Source organism: Oncorhynchus gorbuscha, linkage group LG05, assembly GCF_021184085.1.
Source record: "Oncorhynchus gorbuscha isolate QuinsamMale2020 ecotype Even-year linkage group LG05, OgorEven_v1.0, whole genome shotgun sequence".
Lineage (NCBI taxonomy): Eukaryota > Metazoa > Chordata > Actinopteri > Salmoniformes > Salmonidae > Oncorhynchus > Oncorhynchus gorbuscha.
The window spans coordinates 49,965,120-49,989,620 of NC_060177.1; the positions used below are offsets into that span (position 1 = coordinate 49,965,120).

The window sequence follows — 24,501 nt, forward strand, 5'->3', positions numbered from 1 at the left end:
CCCATCAGAGTCAGTTAGTGAGTACACTACATCAAGAACAACAGTGAGCTCAACAGAAGAAGACAGTTCTGGTGACCAGACCCCTGATATGTTTAGCAAGGTGCAAGCTACGATAATTGAGTTTGTCAGTAGTTATACCACTCCTCATTCATCAACTGGACAGGTGACAGAACAAACTGGGGCCTCAACACAGGTTACTCACAGCACCTCTACACCCATAGACATGGAGAGATCTGGTATATCAACTACAGAGGATGACCAAGAGACAACTCAGCCAGAGGGTCCAGGTGAAGAGGTACCAGTGGAGACCTCCACTAATCCACAGGACCAGTTCACTGTAGCCACAGATGAGACGGAAATCAACCAGACAGAGAGTACATCTGATGCTCCAAGTGTTGCATCCTCAACACGGTCAACACAGATCAGCCAAGCATCTATGTCATCCCAATATACTGTCTCCACTAGTACAGCTGAAAACATACAATCAGCCACTGCTTCATTGCCTGAGCAGGGAAGTGGAGACTTCACAGAACCCTCTACTTCAGAAAGTGAGGGCAAAGAGGATGAGAGTTCAGGTGATGACACATATGCTGTTACAACAGCCCCAGTGCATACTACATCATCTTCAACAGACTCAATGGTTACAAAATCAGTAAGCACAGAGGTAACTGATGGAACCAAGGTGGTTGAACAGACTGCTGGCTCTGACTCACATGTGGCGGCCTCAGTGGTCACATTCACAGATGAAGAGAGCTCTGGCTACCTGACACCTGATATGTTTAACAAGGAATTTGCTACAGCAACATCACTAGGGTCAGAAGCTGTGATGACCAAATCTTCCTCCCCAATAATCAGCAGTGACCCCTTCCAAAGCACAACTGTAGGAACAGTCATCACACCCACAGAAGAAATATATGAAACACCGTTGTACACTCCCGCTGCAGACATTGAAACTCTGGAGCTTTCTGTGGACCAAACAACTGGACGAGCAAGCACATCAAAACCCTTTGTCACTTCCTTCACTTATGTAGACATGGAGGTCTCTGAAATCTCACCAACAGATGGTGTCCAGGAGAAAATCCAAGCAGAAGAGTCAGGTGAGGAGGCACAAGTGCAGACCACCACTGAACCACAGGACCATTTCATTGTTGCAACCAATGAGACTGAAATCAGAGAGACTGAAAGCACGTCTGAAACACCTCATGTTGAATCTTCAACAGAGTTCACACAGTCCCAGAAATCCACATTAATCCAATCTCCTTCCATGTCAAGCACAGATAATACAACAGAGGCTTCCACAGCCTCTTTCACAGAGCAGGGTAGTGGGGACTTGACAATAGACTCTACAGCTGAGGCTGAAGGGACAGAGGACTTGAGTTCAGGTGATGACATCTCTGACGTGTCTACTCGGAAACCTGCAAGCACAACTTCTCCTCCCCTGTCTAGTACAGCAACAACAAAGCAGGATTTTAACACATTTTCTTTCAGCACTGAAACAATCCAAGAAACAGATGTTGAGCTTGATGTAACTATATCATCTGGCACAACTGCAAAGGTTACTTCAAGCAAATCTCAGGCCCTGGAAAGTGATGTGACAGATAAACCATCAGTTGCTTCCATTTCACTCACAGACAAAGCCAGCTCTGATGACCAGACTCCGGATATGTTTACCAAAGAGTCTGTCACTGCAAAATTCTATTCTGTATACAGCACAGACAAAACAGAACATGTCACATCCATGACTCGAGATTCTTCTCTGTTCAGCACTGAGCAACCAGGAAAAGTATTGACAATAAAGTCACATAAAGTTGCAATATATGATACTGCAAGGACTGCTACAACTTCTGTTTCTTCTCTATACAGCACAGGTAAACCATCAATTGCTTCCATTTCAGATTTAACCTCCACAGATGAAGAACGCTCTGGTGACCAGACCCCTGATATGTTTACCAAATACTCTGTAAGTACAGTTTCTTCTCTGGATAGCACTAAGAAACCTACCACCACGTCACAGGAAACTGCAACAGAAGAGAGTGAAAAGACTGCTACAGCTACAGGAACTTCCATGTTCAGCACTGACAAGCCAACACAAATACCGACCACAGATGAGACTGCAGGATCTGCTCCAACTTCACCTTCTTCTCTTGTGTAGCACTGAAAAAACATCAGTTGATTCCAATTCAGCTTTAACCTCCAAGGATGAAGAGCGCTTTGGTGACCTTACCATTGATATGTTTACGCAGGAGTCTGTCACTGCAACTGTTATTTCAATATACAGCACTGACAAAGCAGAACAAGTGACAACCACAGTACCGTCATTTGTAATGACCACAGGAGAGAGCGAAGTTACAGAGAAAACATCAGGCTCAGAACAACTTGTTACTACCGCCACTTTCACACCATCCACTTTGCCATATATTGACGAAGTGGTGGACTATTTACCTTCACCTGTTCAAACTACCACAAAACCCGAGGGAGAAGCTACCATATTCAGAGTTCTCCCTAACACAGAGACAAGCTTAGTAGTTTCCTCTACAGATGAAGAAAGCTCAGGTGACCAGACCCATGATATGTTTACCAAAGAGTCTGTCACTGCAACATTGTCCTCTCTTGTCAGTACTGTCAAGACAGAACAAGTCATGACCACACCGATGTCAACAATAATGCAAGCTTCTCAGACTTCCATATCACCTCACTCTGACTACGCCACTCCCAAGACAACGGGTGTCGATGACATATCAAAACGGACGGCGTTCACAACCAAACAACAACCGTCAACTGAGAGAGACACATTCAGCGAGGCAACAGGTCAAACAGAATCCATTGTGTCAAGCACACCAGGCCCAGATGAGGAAGGTCATATCAGCCCTGACACAGAAACTACCATCTTTCCTGAGGCTACACAGCCCCCTGTTACTGTTACTGGGAGTGATCATACAACTATGAGTGAGCATACAACACACCAATTCCCTACAACCAAAAGAGACCATCCTACAATGAGAGTCCATACAATGAGTGATCATTTAACCACTGGAGACCACACTGTAGCAGGGGACCACACCACTGTCAGAGACCATACAACAGTGCCTTTTGGTTCACAGTCACCCATATCCACTGCCATCCCCTCTATTATCTATCAGGGTGTCACTGACCAGCAGGTTATGATCATCACCTCAACCAGCAGCCAAACCAAAACTAACCAGACCCCCACCATGGTGCTGCGTGGTACAAAACCAGCAACAAGCCCAGTTATCATATTTACAGAAGAGGCCATAGATGAGGACGAACTGTTCTCCACTGTTGTGGACAGCATGACCACAACCCCTGAGATTATCACTAAAGATGACACAATAATTGATGCTGATACTGTGACAATGGTGGACCCCTCCTCACAATTCCACCCCACCATATTTGCAGAGGAAGCAGGGGGAGTCACAGCCCTTACCATGACACCACACTCCTCAATTGCAATGACAGAGGAACCTGAAGGGTCTGGGCCCGATTACGACTTGTCTTCCACAATTGACCCACCGAGTCTGGCTACAACACATATCCCGTCAGTCACCTCCGTAAATATATCTGAAGAGGCAAGTGCTGAGACGACAAGCAGCTCTACAAAAGTTGAAGATTCAGAGACTGTAATAACAACCACCACATCATCTGTAGAGTATGTCGAGGCATCTAGTTCAGAGGTCATGTCCACTGTAGCTCAAACCACTCAAGCCACAACTGTTTTCACAGAGTCCGGCTCTCAGACGGCCTTCACCACATCATATATATTTGTTAATGCGTTTTCCAGAGATGGTGTCACTGAAGAGCTGTCCAATACAGAGACTACTCCTTCTGCTCCTGTATCATCCCATGCATCAACTCACCCCATAGATGCAAGCACACAGACCACAGTTAGCAGTGAGGATGATGAATCCCTGACAGATGAGATGGAAGTATCCACCACCCCTTCTCCTACTACTATTGAATCTGCGGGAGAAGGCCCTTCTGAGGAGGATTCTGAAGTGGAGAACACAACAACTTTATCTAGTTCCAAGCAAGCCACCGTGGTGTCTTTCACTGCTACACAACAGACGTCAGTGTCAACTGAGGAAGACAGAGAGACCGTGAAATCAACCAGTCCACTGCCTGGTGATGAGTTTTCTGGAGATGACAATTCTGAAGGCTCTGGAACCTCCGCCTCTGTCGTGGAGACCTCCCAAACCACAACTCCCACCCCAGACACGAGCTCAACCGCTACTGAGAAGGGTGCAGTGACAGAGGTTACAACTCCAGCACCTTCATTCTCAGAGGAGGGCATCTCTGGGGAGGACTTGACAACTTGGACACCCAAACTCTCTGAAACCACATCCTTTCTGAATAGCACAGATAAATCATCAGTTGCTTACACTTCCAATTTAACCTCCACAGATGAAGAACGCTCTGGTGACCAGACCCCTGATATGTTTACCAAAGTCTCTGTGACTACAGTTTCTTCCCTGGATAGCACTAAGAAACCTACTACAGCGTCACAGGAGACTGCAACAGTAGAGAGTGAAAAGACTGCTACAGCTACAGTTTCTTCTCTGTTTAGCACTGAGAAACCATTACAAGTAACAACAATGTCACATGAAACTGTAACAGATGAGACTGCAGGGACTGCTACGACTTCCGCTTCTTCTCTGTATAGCGCAGTGAAACCATCAGTTGTGTCCATTTCAGAAGTAACCTCCATGCATGAAGAGAGCACTGATGACCTGACCCCTGAAACGTTTTCCAAAGAGTCTGTTACTGTAAGTGAACAAATTACAGCCACAACTACAGTTTCTTCTCTGTTTAGCACTGAGAAACCAGGACAAGTAATAACATCGTCAAATGAAACTGTGACAGATGAGACTGCAAGGACTGCTACAACTTCAGCTTCTTCTCTCTACAGCACTGAGAAACATTCAGTTGCTTCCATTTCGGCTATAACCCCCGCAGATGAAGAGAGCTCAGGTGAGCTGACACCTAATATGTTTGCCAAAGAGTCTGCAACTACAACAGTTTCTCCATTTGACAGTATTGTCAAAATGGAGCAGGTAACAGCCACAACAATGTCACCTGAAAAATCAATAGCAGAGAGTGAAAAGACTACATCTACCACAGTGTCGTCTCTGGTTAGCACTGAGAACACAGAGAAAGCTTACTCCCAGCTGAGTTTGTCTGTCCATTCCACTGTTGAGCCATCTGTAATGCCCGATGTGGTGGTCCAGTTTGTCACAACCTTTGTCCCCGAGGTGGACATGACAATGCCTGGGAAATCTTTCCATCAGGCCAGGTCTGAGATTGAATTTACCCAACATCCTCTCATTGACATCTCATCTGAAAAAACTGCAGAGGCCACCACGAGTCCCATGTTGCTTGAGGTAGATTCAAGGGACTCCATTGACACTGTAACCACACCTGCACAGGGCTCAGAATCAACTTTTGTTGCCACAGCTGCTACAGCAATACCATTTAAATCAGAAGTTGAATCTTCAAGCCAGGGACTTACAACAGAGAGAGTTTCTACTGATACAGAGGTCAGCTCAGAACAAGACAGTGAGGTCAACAGGACTTGCACTCCCACCAGTATCTCTATAAAGGAGGAAGCGACCGGGTATATTGTTACTTCTCTAGTCACAGACATTGCCACTGCAGTGTACAGTACACCTGCTTCTGCTGTGGTCACATCTGCTTTGCCAGACATTGAGGAAGAGGCGGACCATGAAAATATTCCAGATCTGTCACAGGTTGAATCTGAATCTGCTCATCAAACAACCACAAAACCAGAGGGAGAACCTACAGCTGTCAGCACTGCCTCTGACACAAGTTCAGTCCTCACTTCCATCGATGAAGAAATCTCAGGTGATCAGAAACCTGCTATGTTTACCAGAAAGTATGCAACTACAACAACTACAGTTATTTCTCTGTTTAGCTCAGAGAAACTCACAACATTATTACAGGAATCGGTAACAACAGAGACTGAAGGCACAGACCAAACCGAGGGACCAGCAATTACTCCTGTTATTGATGAGGCAGAGACGAGCCCAGTCCTACATGTAATGACAACAGCAAAATCACCAGATGCGAGTGCTGCTTTTGATCAGACCACAAAAGCATCAGACTCTGAGGAGTCTTTTACTCCAGGTGTTGATGACACAGAAACAGGTTCAGTAGAAGGGACAACTCCAATGGCCACCCAGGAGTCTCTTGAAACAGAAGCTCATGTGCACAGTAGCACAGCCAAGCCATTGCAGACAACCACATCACCAGTCTCTGAATATGTGAGTGCCCTCACCTCTGCTAAAATAACTGGTGAGAGTGAAGAAACAGAACAGACAGAATCAACCAGCACAGAACAGCCATCAGACATTCCCAGTTCAATGAAAAGCACTGTGATCTCAGTCCTACCTGATACAGATGAGGAGAGTTCAGGTGACCAGACTCCTGATATGTTTACCAAAGAGTCTGTCACAACTTTAGCTTCATTGCTGTATAGCACTGGGAAACCTACTATATCTTCACATGCAACTGTAACAGCAGAGACTGAAGTCACAGAAGAAACAGAGAGGCCATCAGGCTCGAAACAGCCGTCATCTACTCCTGTTATTGATGAGACGGAGACAAGCCCAGTCCTCTCCTCTACAGACAAAAGTAGTTCCGGTGATCAAACCCCTGACATGTCTACCAAAGAGTCTGCCACTGAACAAGTGACAACCACAGCAATGCCACACGTAATGACCACAAGAGCACATAGTGAAAAGATGGCACCTACAAAAGTGTCTTCTCTGTACAGCGCAGAGAGTGACCTCGCCTCTGATGAAATAACTGCTGAGAGTGAAGGAACAAAACAGACGGAATCAACAAGCATAGAACAGCCACCGGGTGTTTCCAGTTCAATGGGAAACACTGTGAGCTCAGTCCTACCTGATACAGAGGAGGAGAGCTCAGGTGACCAGACTCCTCATATGTTTACCAAAGACTCACCAGCTGCTACAGTTTCTTCTATGTATAGCACTGAGAAAGCTACAACATCTTCACAGGAATCTGTAACAGCAGAGAGTGAAGTCATGGAGCAAACAGAGAGACCAGCAGGCTCTGACAAACCGTCAGTTATTGATGATACTGAAAGCAACTCCGTCTTACCTTCTACAGATGACAACAGCTCAGGGGACCAGACAAGTGAGAGTTTCGCCACAGATGGTTTTGCACCAGAAGCTCCTCTCCTGGCTAGTACAGCCCCTCCAATTGTCTCTGTCCATTCCACTAAGGTGACAACGGAGGCCAATGTGATGATCCAGTTTGTCGCAACATTTTCCCCCAAACCAGACTTGACAACACCTGAGGCTTCGCTCCAAGAGGGCCTGTCTGAGATTGCATTTACCCATCGTTCCCAACCGGACATATTTTCTGAGGAAACGGCAATGCCCACAACCAGACCCATGCCGCCTGAGGAAGATTCAAGCCAGTCTGTTGACACTTTAACAACACCCGCTCAGAGCTCTGAATCAAATTGTGTCTCCACTGCCTCTCCAGTGAAGACTGATGCTGTACCATCTACATCAGAGGAAGAGGAACAGGTTGAAGCTTCAAGCCAGGTACCTATAACAGAGGATGCTTCTCCTAGTGCAGAGGGCAGCTCCGAACAAGAGGCCGAGGTCAAAGAAACAGACATTTCTGCCATTGGCTCTCCTCTAACCGAGAAAGTGTTAGAAACTAAAGTGTATAGAACACCCACGACAGACGTTGATGAAGAAGTGGACTATGAGAGTGTTACAGAGCCCTTACAGGTTGAGTCGGAAACTTCCCTCATTGAAACCACCACAACACCTGAGGTAGAAGCGACCACGCTCAGCAGTGTCCCAACGGAGGCTCAGAAGATTGAGCATGCGTCATCAAGTTCAGAGAGCAGTTCATCGAGCAGCTCGGAGGAAGTGTCAAACCCGTCTGTGACTCAGTCAGCATTGACCTCCTCCGGCTCTGAAAGCAGCTCAGGAAGCGGCTTGGAGAAAAAGGTGACCATAGTTTCCCCTGTGAAGCCGGAGAGTGACACAGCAGAGGAGACCACCCCATCCCTCTCTGTTACTCAGGCAGAACTTGCAACCGCCATCACTGATTCACCCTCTCTCACGCATCCCAGGGCTGAAATTGAGCCAGCGGGTTCTGAGAGCAGTCCCGAAGGAAAGACGGCTTCTGAAGTTGTTACTCCTGCCACTAAGATGCCAATGTGGGAAATGCCAGAGTACACAACTGTATCGACAGCTGAAACACAGAGCCAGACAGAATCGGTCTCTATGATCCAAAGCACTCCTTCATCTGTGTCTGAGGAGGAGGAAAGTGTGGACTATGATAATATATCAGGACCTACGTTAGTCGAGGGTGAACCCCCCATCAAGGTAGTGGAAACTATCACTTCAGCTGAGACTGGAATGGATTTGGGCCAGATGACTGTTGTTGAGATTGCAGGTATGTCATTTTAAAAATGGTGGTATGTCATTTTAAAAATGATACAATGCTATTGTGTGTAATGGAAATAATATCATCATATCATACTTTTTAACATTTGTCATTTCACATTTGTCTTCTTCTAGAATGTGATATCAATTGAATGTTTGTTTTTCTCATTTTACTTCTGATCTAACCCACAGGCATCCACTCCTGCACTGAGAACATTTGTCTGAACGGGGGCTCTTGCTACAGAAGCGGACGTTTCCAATCCTGCAGCTGTGCCCCTGGCTACAGTGGGGATCGTTGTGAAACAGGTATGCCAAGAATGTTTTTTACTAAGCGTTGTAGAGTGTGATGATCAGTTCTCTATATGCTAATGAAATACATTTGAAAGAGGACACATTTTGGTGGCTTACTGGTGTAGCGTTGGGGGCATTAGCCATGTGCCAACATTGTTTTTGTTTACCTATGCAGTGTAATCTACCCATGTTATTTTTAAATTATTTTCAGACATTGATGAATGTCAATCCAACCCCTGTCGCAATGGAGGTACCTGCATTGACGGCATGAATTCCTTCACCTGTGTTTGCCTCCCGAGCTATGCTGGATTGTATTGTGATGAAGGTATGCTTGTTACAATTTCCACGGGATCTGTCAGTATGATCCTCTCCGTGTCGAACATAATCAGCTGAATCAAATCATTTGATCAGATATTGGTTTTTAGGTTGTTTCAGGCTTCCAGGCTTTCAGGCTTTTTAAACGTTATGTCCTAACCTACAGTGTATCCACACATCAGAGCACTTGTACATACAAGGGAGAATATGACCGAGTAAAATAAACTACGTCATTGTTCGTAGCAATGGTGTGAGGTGCTCCATCGCTGGTTTCTAATTCACACCGAAAGACATCACACATCATTGAATTTAGGTAACAGAGGGAAGACATTTGGCATTGTTTTGAGAAAAGTGACGTATCTCCAGATATTGTGTGTGTGTATGTGTGATCCATCTTTATATGTGATCAGTTACCTGCGCCCTTGGGAAATAGAGTGGGACGACGAGACCGAGTCATTAAAACACTGGAGTTAGAGTAGAAATGGAATGGTCACCTCCCACCTCACAGTACAGCTCCATTCAGTGCCTTCTCCATAACACCTGCTGCGTTCCACTCACAGACAGTCTCTGAGTCATAAACATCTTTATTTATGTCTTCAGGACATCCACATTTTACAGGCCTTAGTGTCGGCCTCAGGCACTCATACTATTAAGATATAGGGTAGTGTTACTAAACACATTGCCAGGGGCTACAGTCTCTACAAATTCCACATGACTGGAAACACAATGGCCTAATAAAGAAATCACAGACATTTGGTTGATGCCCACCCAGTCAAGTTGTAAAGGAATTTACCAGTACAGGTGTGCTAGTCTTAATCAGCTCAACAATGATGCAATCATTCACTGGTCTTAAGCAGTGAATGTGAAAGGAATCAGTAGACCTTACTGGATTTGTTCCACAGAACCTGGGTCGGGACACTCGTTGACATTGATGGGTGTGATAACTAAGGATGATGCCATCCAGACTAACTCATAGCCTCTTATTCGAGTCTATAGCTTCGCTGCACCCCATTTTGACCCTAGTGTGTTGACCAAGGGCGTCATCCACATTGGCCAGTTTGTCCCAACCACACCTCGAATGTTGCTGCCTTCACTCATCAGCGAGCCAGGGCCGGATCCTGTGTGCTAAGACCCAGCTGTTTTCTAAGGGTCTCGTGCCAGAGGAGAAACAGTAAGGTTGGACAAACAGAGAAAAGGCCACGATTAATCCATAGGGTTGTGCAGCTGTATCGAGGGAGTAACCACGACAAGAGAGAGAGAGTAAATAGTAAATAGAAGTAAATAGACGTGTCACAGTAGTACACACAAGCACACAACACACACATGATTGCATCATGACAGGGTTACAATCAAAATGGTTCATGAAATCTGATATTGAAAAAATGGTGCTTACACAGGCAGTCCAATTCTGATATTTTTTTTCTCCACAAATTGCTTTTGGACCAGTCACATCAGATCTTTTTCCGAGCCGACCAAAAGACTAATAAGTATAAACAAGATCGGAATTGGGCTGCCTATGTAAATGCAGCCCTTGTGTAATGAGGTTAGGAGATGTTATTCTGTTAGAAACTGAGGGGATTGATAGCTAAACAATGTGTAATGCTTCATACTTAGATTCTTATTTTGGAAAACGCCTGGCATGGTTCCAATTACAGTAACGGCTGTAGGAACCGCCAGCTGATGCTAATCTATATTAGGAATTGCCAGCTGATGCTCAACTATATTCTAGAATATTAATTGGTACCAATTCAGGGGTTTCCCAACAAAATTATCCATATATGCAGAATGTGACCTGTGAACCCCTGTAACTATTCACCTAACAGAGCTATATCAATTACATTCCAAAACCGTGGTCTTACAGTATTTCACGTTTAATTAGCTATGCTGAGAACAATAACCTTACAATTGTTTAGCGTCGACCTGAGATTTGGGGAAGACACAGTACACACAGCTATCCAGGATGTTCGTGTGACACTCCTGCTGTTGTCGACCCTGAGTGTCTTTCTTTGTTTGACCTCACCACTCGTTTAGTGGTGCTGGGGGGTAAAGGAGACAGCGGCCATATCCTGACCCTGAGAGAGAGAAGTACACCGAGAGCGACAGCGCTAATTAGTGTGTCCGAGATAGCAGCAGAGCCAGACGCACAGTACCCTGCTCTCTGTCTTTCTCCCAAATATCTCCTTAATCTATTTGTTATGCACTGGAGGATTAGTAACAAACAGAGATAAACATGCAGATAGAACCAGGCTCCGACAGGTGTTGGACAGATTGGACATTCTTAAATCTTAAGGCAGACTCTATATTTTTCAGTGAAATAATAATGAAAGGGTATTGGAATACGTGTAACCTTTGTATCTACTAATCATATTACCTCTCTCTCTCTCTCTCTCTCTCTCTCTCCTCTCTCTCTCTCTCTCTCTCTCTCTCTCTCTCTCTCTCTCTCTCTCTCTCTCTCTCTCTCTCTCTCTCTCTCTCTCTCTCTCAGACACTCAGACGTGTGACTATGGCTGGCATAAGTTCCAGGGACACTGCTACAAGTACATCCCCCAGAGGAGGAACTGGGATACAGCGGAGAAGGAGTGTCGGGTACAGGGGGCACACCTCACCAGCATTCTCTCCCATGATGAGCAGCAGTTTGTCAACCGTAAGTGTGATATCACACACGCACGTACACGACACACAAACAACACTGTAAGTTGCACACAAGACACAACCAACTAGTCGTTCAAAGCATTTGCATTACCGGACAGGCAAGCAGACAGACACTCTGGCAGAGAAGAATACTCAATAACACAGTATTAACAACATAAGTTACTTCTACGGCTTGTCACAGACAGTATACCTCCTAAGGCCCAACCCCTGCAGGGTAGCAGCCAATAGTAGGATTATCCTATATATATATATATATATATATATATATATATATATATATATATATATATATATCTGGAACGGATTTCCAGAAACACCAGGGGATTTCCAACACATGTATCCCCATGCTGCTCGCCTTAAAGTCAGCATTTGCTCATCTCATCAGTGTATATGGGCTGTGGAGCAAAAGTTAAAGAGGCATAGTGGATGACTTCAGTAGTTTTCTGGCTGGTTGGCAGCGCCAGCAGAGTAGACGACAAATGTCTCGACAGAGAGATCTCTCTGTTTATGGAGGGACTGAAAGACACATAAATGAGGCAGTGGAATCAAATAATTGACCTCCTGTGTTTCATTGTGCCATGCACGCCAGGTCTTGGACAGGACTACCAATGGATCGGCCTGAACGATAAGATGTACGATAATGACTTCCGCTGGACCGACAGCATGCCCATGGTAAGAAGGGGTTCTCACACTTTTTTTGCCTCAATAAACAGTGTTGAATCCTGTTAAATATGTTGCTGACACCACCGTCTTGGTGGCCATCACCTGAGTGGCGCAGTGGTCTAAGGCACTGCAATTCAGCGTCACTACAGACACCCTGGTTCAAATCCAGGCTGTATCACAACCGGCCGTGATTGGGAGTCCCATAGGGCGGCGTACAATTGGCCCAGCGTCGCCCGGGATTGTCCTGCATAGGCCGTCATTGTGAATAAGAAATTGTTCTTAACTGACTTGCCTAGTTAAAGAAAGGTTACATTGAAAAAGATTATCCTGGAGGAGTGAAAAAATAAACTCACTGTGGTCACTTTCTCACGACGTACACTACTTTGTCCTCAACACCCTGTTGAGCGCACTGGCTTGGTGTCACGCTACACCATATGTCCAGTGACATCGGGTCCCACTCAATGACAACAATCTCTGTCATTCACAAACTTTAACAATAAAAAAAGAGCCACTAGGTGTGCCTCAGTATGTAGCGTTATGCGTCTGCTCAAGTGGAAGTGTGTTTGTTTATGGTTTTGTAAACTTACTGCAGATTCCCCTCACGAAACAGGAAAGTGGTTAATTACTACTTTCAGCTACGTTAAACAGATTAACTCTTCACTTCAAAGATAAGAGCCCACCATCACCAGGGGAGGCTGGAAGGGGGAGGGACAGAGAGTGCCTGGGGGGCAGGAGATAAGTTGTGTCCGTTTGCAGCAGGATCCCCTCTCAGCTGAGAGAGATAGGAATGAAGGTGTCAGTGATGCGGAATCGAGAGGAGCTGACAGGCACAGACAGGTACAGGCCTCCCCCTCTCCTCCCTCTCCTCAGGAAGCACAGCAGGCACCCGGGGGAAGGGCCACCAACCAGCAGCCAGACACACAGATGGGCAGCACCTGTGCACGGCAGCAGATAGAGAGAAGGGGGGGTAGGGTAGTGGGCCTGGGTGGGTGGTCAGCTTTACTGTATCTTGGCTTTATCTGGGAGCAGAGTGTATTAGCATAACTGGTATTAAATCATGTCTTGCTTAAGACGCTGGACAGAAGAAGAAAAAAACACATTAGAAGTACACTACATTTCAAAAGTTTGGGGTCACTTAGAAATGTCCTTGTTTTTGAAAGAAAAGCACATTATTTATCCATTAAAATAACATAAAATTGATCAGAAATACAGTGTAGACATTGTTAATGTTGTAAATGACTATTGTAGCTTGAAACAGCAGATTTTTTAATGGAATAACTACCTAGGCGTTATCAGGCCCATTATCAGCAACCATCACTCCTGTGTTCCAATGGCACGATGTGTTAGCTAATCCAAGTTTATCATTTTTAAAGGCTAATGTATCATTAAAAAACCCTTTTGCAATTATGTTTGCACAGCTGAAAACTGTTGTACTGATTAAAGAAGCAATAAAACCGGCTTCTAGACTAGTTGACTATCTGGAGTATCAGCATTTGTGGGTTCGATTACAGGCTCAAAATGGCCAGAAACAAATAACTTTCTTCTGAAACTTGTCAGTCTATTCTTGTTCTGAGAAATGATAGCTATTCTATTTGAGAAATTGCCAAGAAACTGAAGATCTCGTACAACGCTGTGTACTACTCCTTTCACAGAACAGCGCAAACTGGCTATAACCAGAATAGAAAGAGAAGTGGGAGGCCCCGGTGCAGAACTGAGAATGAGGACAAGTACATTAAAGTGTATAGTTTGAGAAACAGGCGCTTCACAAGTACTCAACTGGCAGCTTCATTAAATAGTACACCAATACACCTGTCTCAACATCAACAGTGAAGGGGCGACTCCGGGATGCTGGCCTTCTAGGCAGAGTTGCAAAGAAAAATGCATATATCAGACTGGCCAATAAAAATAAAATATTAAGATGGGTAAAAGAACACAGACACTGGACAGAAGAATTCTGCCTAGAAGGCCAGCATCCCTGAGTCACTTCTTCATTGTTGCTGATAATGGGCCTCTGTACGCCTATGTAGATATACCATTAAAATCAGCCATTTGAAGATACAATAGTCATTTATAACATTAATATGTCTACACGGAATTTCTGATCAATTTTATGTTATTTTAATGGGAAAAATGTGCTTTTCATTCAAAAACAAGGAAATTTGTAAGTGACAACAAACTTTTGAACGGTAGAGTACATATACAGTTGAAGTCAGAAGTTTACATACTTTATTTTAAGGTTGGAGTCATTAAAACTTGTTTTTCAACCACTCCACTGGGAATGTGATGAATGAAATAAAAGATGAAATTGATCATTCTCTCTCTCTATTATTCTGACATTTCACATTCTTAAAATAATGTGATGATCCTAACTGACCTAAAACAGGGAATTTTTTACTAGGATTAAATTCAGTCAGGAATTGTGAAAAACTGAGTTCATATGTATTTGGCTAAGGTGTATGTAAAAGTCCGACTTCAACTGAAACACGCACGGCCTTGATTCTCAATTAATTAAGGACATGTATAAATTCTACTGTGTGTGTGTGTGTGTGTGCATTGTAGTGTGTGTGTGTGTGTGTGTGTGTGGGGGGGAGCCTGTTTGATTATTTTGTGGAGGATGCAGGGGGCTGTTGTGGGGTTGCCCACGCGGGTGTTTGTTGAGTCAGTCAGCAAAGCAGGAAGCTGATGTGTTTTCTAACCGTAATAACAGGGTCCCTGCAGGGGGCCTTAGGGAAGGAATGGGGAGAGAGGGGGGGGGGTCACAGCTTTGAACAGACTATTTGAACAAAAAGCCTCGCTGAGAGATGGTAGCTCTGATCAATGCAGCAGTGCATTCCAAGCAGCTCTGAAGCTGTGTCAATATATACTCTACATGTACAGTTGAAGTCGGAAGTTTACAAAATTCCCTGTCTTGGGTCAGTTAGGATCGTCACTTTATTTTAAGAATGTGAAATGTCAGATTAATAGTAGAGAGAATGATATATTCCAGCTTTTATTTCATTCATCACATTCCCATTGGGTCAGAAGTTTACATACACTCAATTAGTATTTTATAGCATTGCCTTTAAATTGTTTATCTTGGGTCAAACGTTTCGGGTAGCCTTCCACAAGCTTCCCACAATAAGTTGGGTGAATTTTGGCCCATTCCTCCTGACAGAGCTGGTGTAACTGAGTCAGGTTTGTCTGTCTCCTTGCTCGCACACACTTTTTCAGTTCTGCCCACAAATGTTCTATAGGATTGAGGTAGGGGTTTGTGATGGCCACTCCAATACCTTGACTTTGTTGTCCTTAAGCCATTTTGCCATAACTTTGGAAGTATGCTTGGGGTCATTGTACATTTTGTGAAGTGCACCAGTCCTTCCTGCATCAAAGCACCCCCACAACATGATGCTGCCACCCCTGTCCTTCACGGTTGGGATGGTGTTCTTCAGCTTGCCAGCATCCCTCTTTTTCCTCCAAACTTAACGATGGTCATTTTGGCTAAACAGTTCTATTTTTGGCAGTTTTGGAGTAGTGGCTTCTTCCTTGCTTAGCGGCCTTTCATGTTAAATATAGGACTTTTACTGTGGATATAGATACTTTCATACCTGTTTCCCCCAGCATCTTCTCAAGGTCTTTTGCTGTTGTTCTGGGATTGATTTGCACTTTTCGCACCACAGTATGTTCATCTCTAGGAGACAGAAAGTGTCTCCTTTCTGAGCGGTATGACGGCTGCGTGGTCCCGTGGTGTTTATACTTGCATACTATTGTTTGTGCAGATGAACGTAGTACCTTCAGGGGTTTGGAATTTTCTCCCAAGGATGAATCAGACTTGTGGATGTCTACAAAAAAAAATCTTAGGTCGTGGCTGATTTCTTTTGACTTTCCCATGATGTCAAGCAAAGAGGCACTGAGTTTGAAGGTAGGCCTTTAAATCCACAGATACACCTCCAATTGACTCAAATTATGTCAATTAGCCTATCAGAAGCTTCTAAAGCCATGGAAAACATTTTCTGGAATTCTCCAAGCTTTTTAAAGGCACAGTCAACTTAGTGTATGTTAACTTCTGACCCACTGGAATTGTAATACAGTGAATTATAAATAAATTGATAAAGTGAAATAATCTGTCTCTAAACAATTGTTGGAAAAATTACTTGTGTCATGCACAAAGTCGATGTCCTAACCAACTTTCCAAAACTATAGTTTGTTAACAAGAAATGTGTGGTGTGGTTGAAAAACAAGTTTTAATGACTCCAACCTAAGTGCATGTAAACTTTTGACTTCAACTGTTTGTGTGTGTGTGTGTGTGTGTGTGTGTGTGTGTGTGTGTGTGTGTGTGTGTGTGTGTGTGTGTGTGTGTGTGTGTGTGTGTGTGTGTGTGTGTGTGTGTGTGTGTGTGTGTGTGTGTGTGTGTGTGTGTGTGTGTGTGTGTGTGTGTGTGTGTGTGTGTGTGTGTGTGTGTGTGTGTGTGTGCATTGTAGTGTGTGGAAGCAGAGTTACACTGATTACTCCAGGCATATATTGTATGTGGTATGTGATGACATAACACTATTGTATGTTGTTGGAAATGTGTCCACGACAGGAGGTTGATGGCACTTTAATTGGGGAGGACAGGCTTGTAGTAATGCCTGGAGTGGAATAAGTGGAATAGTATCAAATACATCACACACATGGTTTGAATCCATTCCATTTGCTCTGTTCCAGCCGTTATTTTGAGCCGTCCTCCCCTCAGCAGTCTCCTCTGGTGTACACTCTTAGAAAAAAAGTGTTCCGTAAAGGTTCTTTAGCTGTCCCCATAGGAGAACCCATTTTGGTTCCATGTTGAACCCTTTTTGGCTCCATGTAGAACATTCTTTGGAAAATATTTTTCAAAATAGGGTTCTTCAAAGGGTTCTTCTGCGGGAACAGCCGAAGAACAGTTTTAGGTTCTAAATAGCACGTTTTCTCTTCTAATATTGTATTGTACAGTGACGATAGCAAGGCAGTGAGAAGCCTCCGTCTCTTAACCCCACTCTCACCTTGTTCGGGGAAAAAATCCTGATTTAGGAAAATGATATTGTTGGTGTAGCATTTGGAATATACTTTCAATGGATGAATTGATAATATTCTGTATTCCAAAATGGATCTGTGTCCACCATCTTACAAATTGGCAACATGACATTGTATTTCTAGTAGAAACCTTATATTTCTCATGACTATTTCCATGCTGCACAGCGCATATTCTGTAGCAGTGTAAATGTGTATCTGAGCAGGGCTTACATGCTCAGTTTATTCCTTGACCTCTTTTCTCTTCCTTTGTTTGGCTTTGAAGTGAAGCCTCTCTCAGAAAACTGTACAATTATGTCATAGTGTAGCTGGTCTTGCAGTATCCTTTGGGGTCTCTGAGGCAGCAGCGTGAATGGGGTGATGTGAGGGTAGAGGACAGAGGGGTGGATGGGGTGAGGACAGAGAGGTGGATAGGGTGAGGATAAAGGACAGAGGTGGAGGGGGTGAGGATAGAGGACAGAGGGGTGGAGAGGGTTAGAATAGAGGCTAAGAGGGTAGTCAGAGAGACAGAGGGGTCAGTTTGAATGTTGGGGAAAATGAAAAGTTATTTAGCTTACCCTAAGTAACAGTACATTTTACAACTCTTCGCCTGATCTTGTTTATAAGTAAACACGTGTTTAAATAATACATGTAATTTACAAATGTTTTTGCTGTGATGTCTATAGGGCCACAGCATGACCATTATAATAGTTACAGATGTGTCAAAAGTCTGTATTGATCTGAACAGGAAAAGGGAAAATAGTGCCCCCGTGTGGGGAATCTAAGAATCACATACAGCAGTCACATTCAGAAATTGCCTCACCAACCTAACTACACTGAACAAAAATATAAGCGCAACATGCAAAGTGTTGGTCCCATGTCTAATGAGCTGAAAATAAAATATACACACAAAAGCGTATTTCTCTCAAATGCACAAATTTGTTTACATCACTGTTAGTGAACATTGCTCCTTTGCTAAAATAATCCATCCCCCTGACAGGTGTGGCATATCAAGAAGCTGATTAAACATCATGATCATTACACAAGTGCACCTTGTGCTGGGGACAATAAAAGGCTACTCTAAAATGTGCAGTTTTGTCACACAACACAATGACACAGGTGTCTCAAGTTTTGAGGGAGTGTGCAATTGGCATGCTGACTGCAGGAATATCCACCAGAGCTGTTGCGAGATAATTTAATGTCTACCATAAGCCACCTGAAATGTCAATTTAGAGAATTTGGCTGTACGTCCACCCGGCCTCACAACCGCAGACCACGTGTATGGTGTCCTGTGGACGAGCGGTTTGTGGATGTCAACGCTGTGAACAGAGTGCCCTATGGAGACGGTGGGGTTCTTGTATGGGCAGGCATAAGCTATGGACGACGAACACAATTGCATTTTATTGATGGCAATTTCAACGCACAGAAATATCGTGAAGAGATCCTGAGTCCCATTGTGAGGCCCATTTCTTTTAAGTTATCTGTGACCAACAGATGCCTATCTGTATTCCCAGTCATGTGAAATCCATAGATTAGTGCCAAATTGATTTATTTAAATTGACTGATTTCTTCATATGAACTGTAACTCATTAAAATCTTTGAAATTGTTGCAATATATTTGTTCAGTATACAGTACATACTGAAAGGCTATTGGTAACACAGACTGAAAATGTGAAACCAATGGCATTTGTTTTATATTTTCAACAGCAGTATTGCTCCCTCCTGTTGCATCAAACAATGCATCTTACACATTATTGGTAAAAGCCCAAGTTCCTTTATTATCAATAGAATCTAACTTGGTACACTTATGTGCAATAGCAAGGGGAACTGGTGGGTCATGTTAGGGGTAAGAAATATGTGTGATTTACTGTGATAGTGAATTTACTGATTGTGTAGCCTTAAGACTGGACTATCACTGACCATACTGTTCCAATTGTACCCCAGAGATAAGCAGTGTTGTCAGCATGCTGTTAGCTGTCGTTCTTAGGGAGACAGAGTATGTGTTTCTGTATTGTATGGGGTAGGACAAAGTGAGACACTTGCTAGTGGAACATCTCTAAGTTGTATTTACGGAGATCCTGGTCTGATCCTATTTGATTTAGTGGTATTCCAATTGGTTGTTTATGACTTATGATTTATTGATGATACACTGATCATATATTTGACTTGTGTTTTATATTGTATTGCCTCAGATTTTATATATGTTTCTCCAAGATGTTGAAATAAACATAATCCTAAACCTGATGATGCTGAGGTGGATGCTGATGAGGACGACGATGAGGACGACGATGATTATGATGCTGCCTGCTGCTACTGATGATGATGAAGATGATCATCTTTTCATAATAGTTTGTTTGTGTTTTTTTCTTTCCCTCCCCACCAGCAATACGAAAACTGGCGCCCCAACCAGCCGGACAGTTTCTTCTCATCTGGAGAGGACTGTGTGGTGATGATCTGGCATGAGGACGGCCAGTGGAACGATGTGCCTTGTAATTATCACCTCACCTTCACCTGCAAGAAAGGCACAGGTAAGACAAAGTTTTTTTTTTTGTTTTGTTTTTTTGAAAACAATACTTTTCGCCATATTTAAAAAAAGGGAGTGTGTTCACCACAACTACACAATGTAAAACATGCAGTGCCTTGTTGAGAGCTATTTCAATCCACTGACTGTGTACATTATTCATTCATCAATCCGTCCATCCATCCATCCATTAATCTATTCAGCCATCCATTCAGCCATCCATTCTTCCGTCTACCCCTGTGTGTTCTCCTCAGTGGCCTGTAATCAGCCCCCTCTGGTACAGAATGCTCAGACCTTCGGCAGGAAGAGTTCACGCTATGAGATCAATGCTCTGGTGAGGTATCAGTGTAAGGGCGGCTTCATCCAGAGGCATGTGCCAACCATCCGTTGCCGTGGAGATGGCCGATGGGACATCCCCAAAATTGCTTGCATGAGTCGTAAGTACAATAGATTGATTAATTGACTGATTCTAGTGAGGATACATTTGTTTACCGGTTTTCACTCCACATTTTCCGACAAAGTGCTATTGTTTCTTCCTCAGCATCAAACTCCCAAAGGGCATTCTCAAGGAGGCACCAGAAATACAGCCTGTTCAGCAGTAACAACTACAAGTGGCGGTCCGACGAGGCAGAGGCCCGACACCGTCCTCACCATCGAGGAAGGAGATTGAGGAGATCGGTGAACAGGAGAAACAGAAGACAGTGATCGCCGTGGTTAGGCTAGGTTACGCCTGCTCACAATCTGCACAATAGGAATGCATGACTGTCACTCATGTGGAGATGGGTTTTTTTTTACGAATGAAAAAAGAAAATACATTTGAACAAAAAAGGAACAAAACAAACAAACCCAAAGGAAATGTGAAATGTTCTTACCATTTTGATGATGGAATCTTGGAATGAAGTGCCTTTTCAAAGAATATTCTGATATAGGAACACTAATTTATAACAACGCCAAAGTGGATACCTTCCACTGGCTACTGGAAATTAATGAAAAATAACCTCTCATGAGTGTGCTGGGGAAGAACTTCGAACCAAATAGTGTATTCATTAGACAGTCCTCTATTTTACACAGACTGAAGATTGTTCAACTCTTACATGGTGAAAAAGATACAGGCAAAGACCAGCTTTTGTGAAATTATTGCGCTTGTGTTATGCAAAAGAATTCAAAACATTTTCAAATAGTCTGTGCTACGCAGCTCCTAACGCTCAAATGAATCCACAGTAACCAATACATCTCCCATTAAGGTCCTCTCCATATCCTTGGGTTTAACATCAATAGAGTTCCTGTTGTTAAACATGATTACTGTATGTATTTCATGCAGTTTTTCATCCAAGATTTCATCTTTACCAGAGGAACGGAGCAGGCCCTGAGACTATTGGATGGCACACATCACTGACCAATCAGATTTCAGATCACTGAAAGAGAAAAGAAACATGGGGGATGCCGAGCCAATCAATTTAGAGTGCTTGTGAGGTCAGCTTTGAACAAATAACCAGTTCCTTATCATCAGCTGCAGCCTTCATCCCGTCTCATCCGTGTGTTGTAAAGATAAATATACAGTTGAAGTCGGAAGTTTAAATAAACCATAACCAAATACATTTAAACTATGTTTTTCACAATTCCTGACATTTCATCCTTGTCTGTAATACCAACATGTTTTAAAAGAACAATAAGGTAACCTGCCTAGAAGACTACTGACACATAGCACTCACGTCTGTCACCATGAAGTGCTTTGAATGGCTGGTCATGGCTCACATCAACACCATCATCCCAAAAACCCTAGACCCACTCTAATTTGCATACCCAAACAGATCCACAGATGATGCAGTCTCTATTGCACTCCACACTGCCCTTTCCGACCTCGACAAAAGGAACACCTACGGTTGAAGTCGGAAGAATACATACACCTTAGCCAAATACATTTAAACTCAGTTTTTCACAATTCCTGACATTTAATCCAAGTAAAAATTCCCTGTCTTAGGTCAGTTAAGATCACCACTTTATTTTAAGAATGTGAAATAGTCGAGAATGATTTATTTCAGCATTTATTTATTTCATCACATTCCCAGTGTGTCAGAAGTTTACATACACTAAAATAGTATTTGGTAGCATTGCCTTTAAATTGTTTTACTTGGGTCAAACGTTTCGGGTAGCCTTCCACAAGCTTCTCACAATAAGTTGTGTGAATTTTGGCCCATTCCTCCAGACAGAGCTGGTGCAACTATGCCTCCTTGCTCTCACACGCTTTCCCAGTTCTGCCCACACATTTTATATATTTATTAAGCCATTTTGTCTCACCACTTTGGAAGTATAATTGGGGTCATTGTCCATATGGAAGACCCATTTGCAATCAAGCTTTAACTTCCAGACTGATGTCTTGAGATGTTGCTTCAATATAACCACATAATTTTCCTTGATGCCATCTATTTTAATTTTCCATGATGCCATCTATTTTGTGAAGTGCACCAGTCCCTCCTGAAGCAAAGCACCCCCACAACATGATGCTGACACCCCCGTGCTCCACGGTTGGGATGGTGTTCTTTGGCTTGAAAGCCTCCCGCTTTTTCCTCCAAACATAACGATGGTCATGATGGCCAAACAGTTCTATTTTTGTTTCATCAAACCAGAGGACATTTCTCCAAAAAGTATGATATTTGTCACCATGTGCAGTTGCAAACTGTAGTCTGGCTTTTTTTTATGGTGGTTTTGGAGCAGTGGCTTCTTCCTTGCTGAGCGGATTTTCAGGTTATGTCGATATAGGACTCGTTTTACTGGGGATATAGATACTTTTGTGCTCGTTTCCTCTAGCATCTTCACAAGGTCCTTTGCTGTTTTTCTGGGATTGATTTGCACTTTTCGCACCTAAGTAGGTTCATCTCTAGGAGACAGAACGCGTCTCCTTCCTGAGCGGTATGACGGTTGCGTGGTCCCATGGTGTTTATTCTGGCATACTATTCTTTGTATAGATGAACGTGGTACCTTCAGGCATTTGGAAATTTCTCCCAAGGATGAACCAGACCTTTTTTTCTGAGGTCTTGGCTGATTTATTTTGATTTTCCCATGATGTCAAGCAAAGAGGCACTGAGTTTAAAGGTAGGCCTTGAAATACATCCACAGGTGCACCTCCAATTGCCACAAATTATGTCAATTAGCCTATCAGAAGCTGACATAATTTTCTGGAATTTTCCAAGCTGTTTAAAGGCACAGTCAATTTAGTGTATGTAAACTTCTGACCCACTGGAATTGTGATACAGTGAATTATAAGTGAAATAATATGTCTGTAAACATTTGTAGTAGATGTCCTAATCAACTTGCCAAAACTATAGTTTGAAAACAAGAAATTTGTGGAGTGGTTGAAAAACGAGTTTTAATGACTTCAATCTTCAAAAGTTTATATATACTTCTGACTTCAACTGTATATGAATAGATATTTATAGAATATATAATACGTTGACAATGGGCGCTGTTTTCTTAGGTCAATGCAAAATGACAGAATGAGATCAGATTGAGAGAATGTGCTCGTGAAACACTCCAAAAGACCTGAACAAACACCTTTTTCAACAAGAGATGCGATATAATTTATTTTTTCAAGCTGCTTTTCCTCTTCTTGCTATGCTATTATGTCATCAGTGAAATATTCTAATGATGCAATCAGTTGGCCTGACAGCAGTCTCAATACTTTGTACATGTATCGTACAGGCTTTGCAGGAGACAGCTATCATCACAGTATTAGTCAATGTGATGAAGATATTCCTTTACTACACACTACACTAAATTGACCTTATAGTTTGACATTTAGGGGTCAACAATGGACCAAAGTGTAGGGCTTCAAACAGCTGATTATGCCTTGTCCTCGTCACAATATTACCAAACACTTTTTTTTGTGTTGCACAATTGAAGACTGTAATCAATTTGTGGAGTCCCCAACAGTTTGCTTTTTAAAACCATTTTTGTCATGTATGTTTCTCATTTTGCCAGTTGTGTTTTAGCATTAAAGTGCACATAATAACGTCTTATATTCATAGCATAACTTTTTATTTTACAATGTGAATGTCTGGGATGTTTGTGATTTCTTTTTTTTAAGAACAAGACCTGCTCTCCGTCACCCCCCAAAAATAATAAATGTTTGTTAATTTTACTTAGGCTCCTTTTTGTTTGTAACCTCACCACCATTACATTCACTACCAGTCTGGTAGAGGCTAGGTTTCAAACCATATTCCAAACCATGAATTAATGTTCAGAAGTAAGCTTAGACTTTTTTGATCTGTTGGTCAGATCAACATTTGCCCTACAGTAGTTCCAAGACATGACATTTACTGTTCAAATCTTTGTTTACAAGAACAGCTACTGTCAATGAACTGGGATAGTTACTTTCACTTGAAAATCTTGAGTAACTCCTGAACATGTATCCAGGAGGTACTCTATTCCTGCCTGAATGTTTTATTGCACAACAAAGAAACATCCAGTCAACGGCAGTCCTGTGGGTGAAAACAGCTTATTGATGAGAGGTCGAAGGAGAATGGCAACAATTTTGCAAGCTAGCAGGCGTGCCACAAACAGACAAATAATGGCGCAGTACAACTGGCGTGC

The 24,501-nt window shown here is 43.1% G+C and overlaps 1 protein-coding gene across 1 annotated transcript in view; it reads left to right on the plus strand.

Moving 5' to 3' along the window:
* Positions 1–20,838, plus strand: part of LOC124034887 (versican core protein-like) — a 49,171-nt gene extending 28,333 nt beyond the window's left edge. Inside the window, exons 5-11 of the mRNA XM_046348290.1 lie at positions 8,661–8,774; positions 8,971–9,084; positions 11,560–11,718; positions 12,316–12,398; positions 19,774–19,918; positions 20,166–20,348; positions 20,453–20,838. Coding sequence (XP_046204246.1) covers positions 8,661–8,774; positions 8,971–9,084; positions 11,560–11,718; positions 12,316–12,398; positions 19,774–19,918; positions 20,166–20,348; positions 20,453–20,616 — 962 coding nt within the window. The 3' untranslated portion in view covers positions 20,617–20,838. The remainder of the gene's footprint in view (positions 1–8,660; positions 8,775–8,970; positions 9,085–11,559; positions 11,719–12,315; positions 12,399–19,773; positions 19,919–20,165; positions 20,349–20,452) is intronic.
* The last annotated feature ends 3,663 nt before the right edge of the window (positions 20,839–24,501 follow it).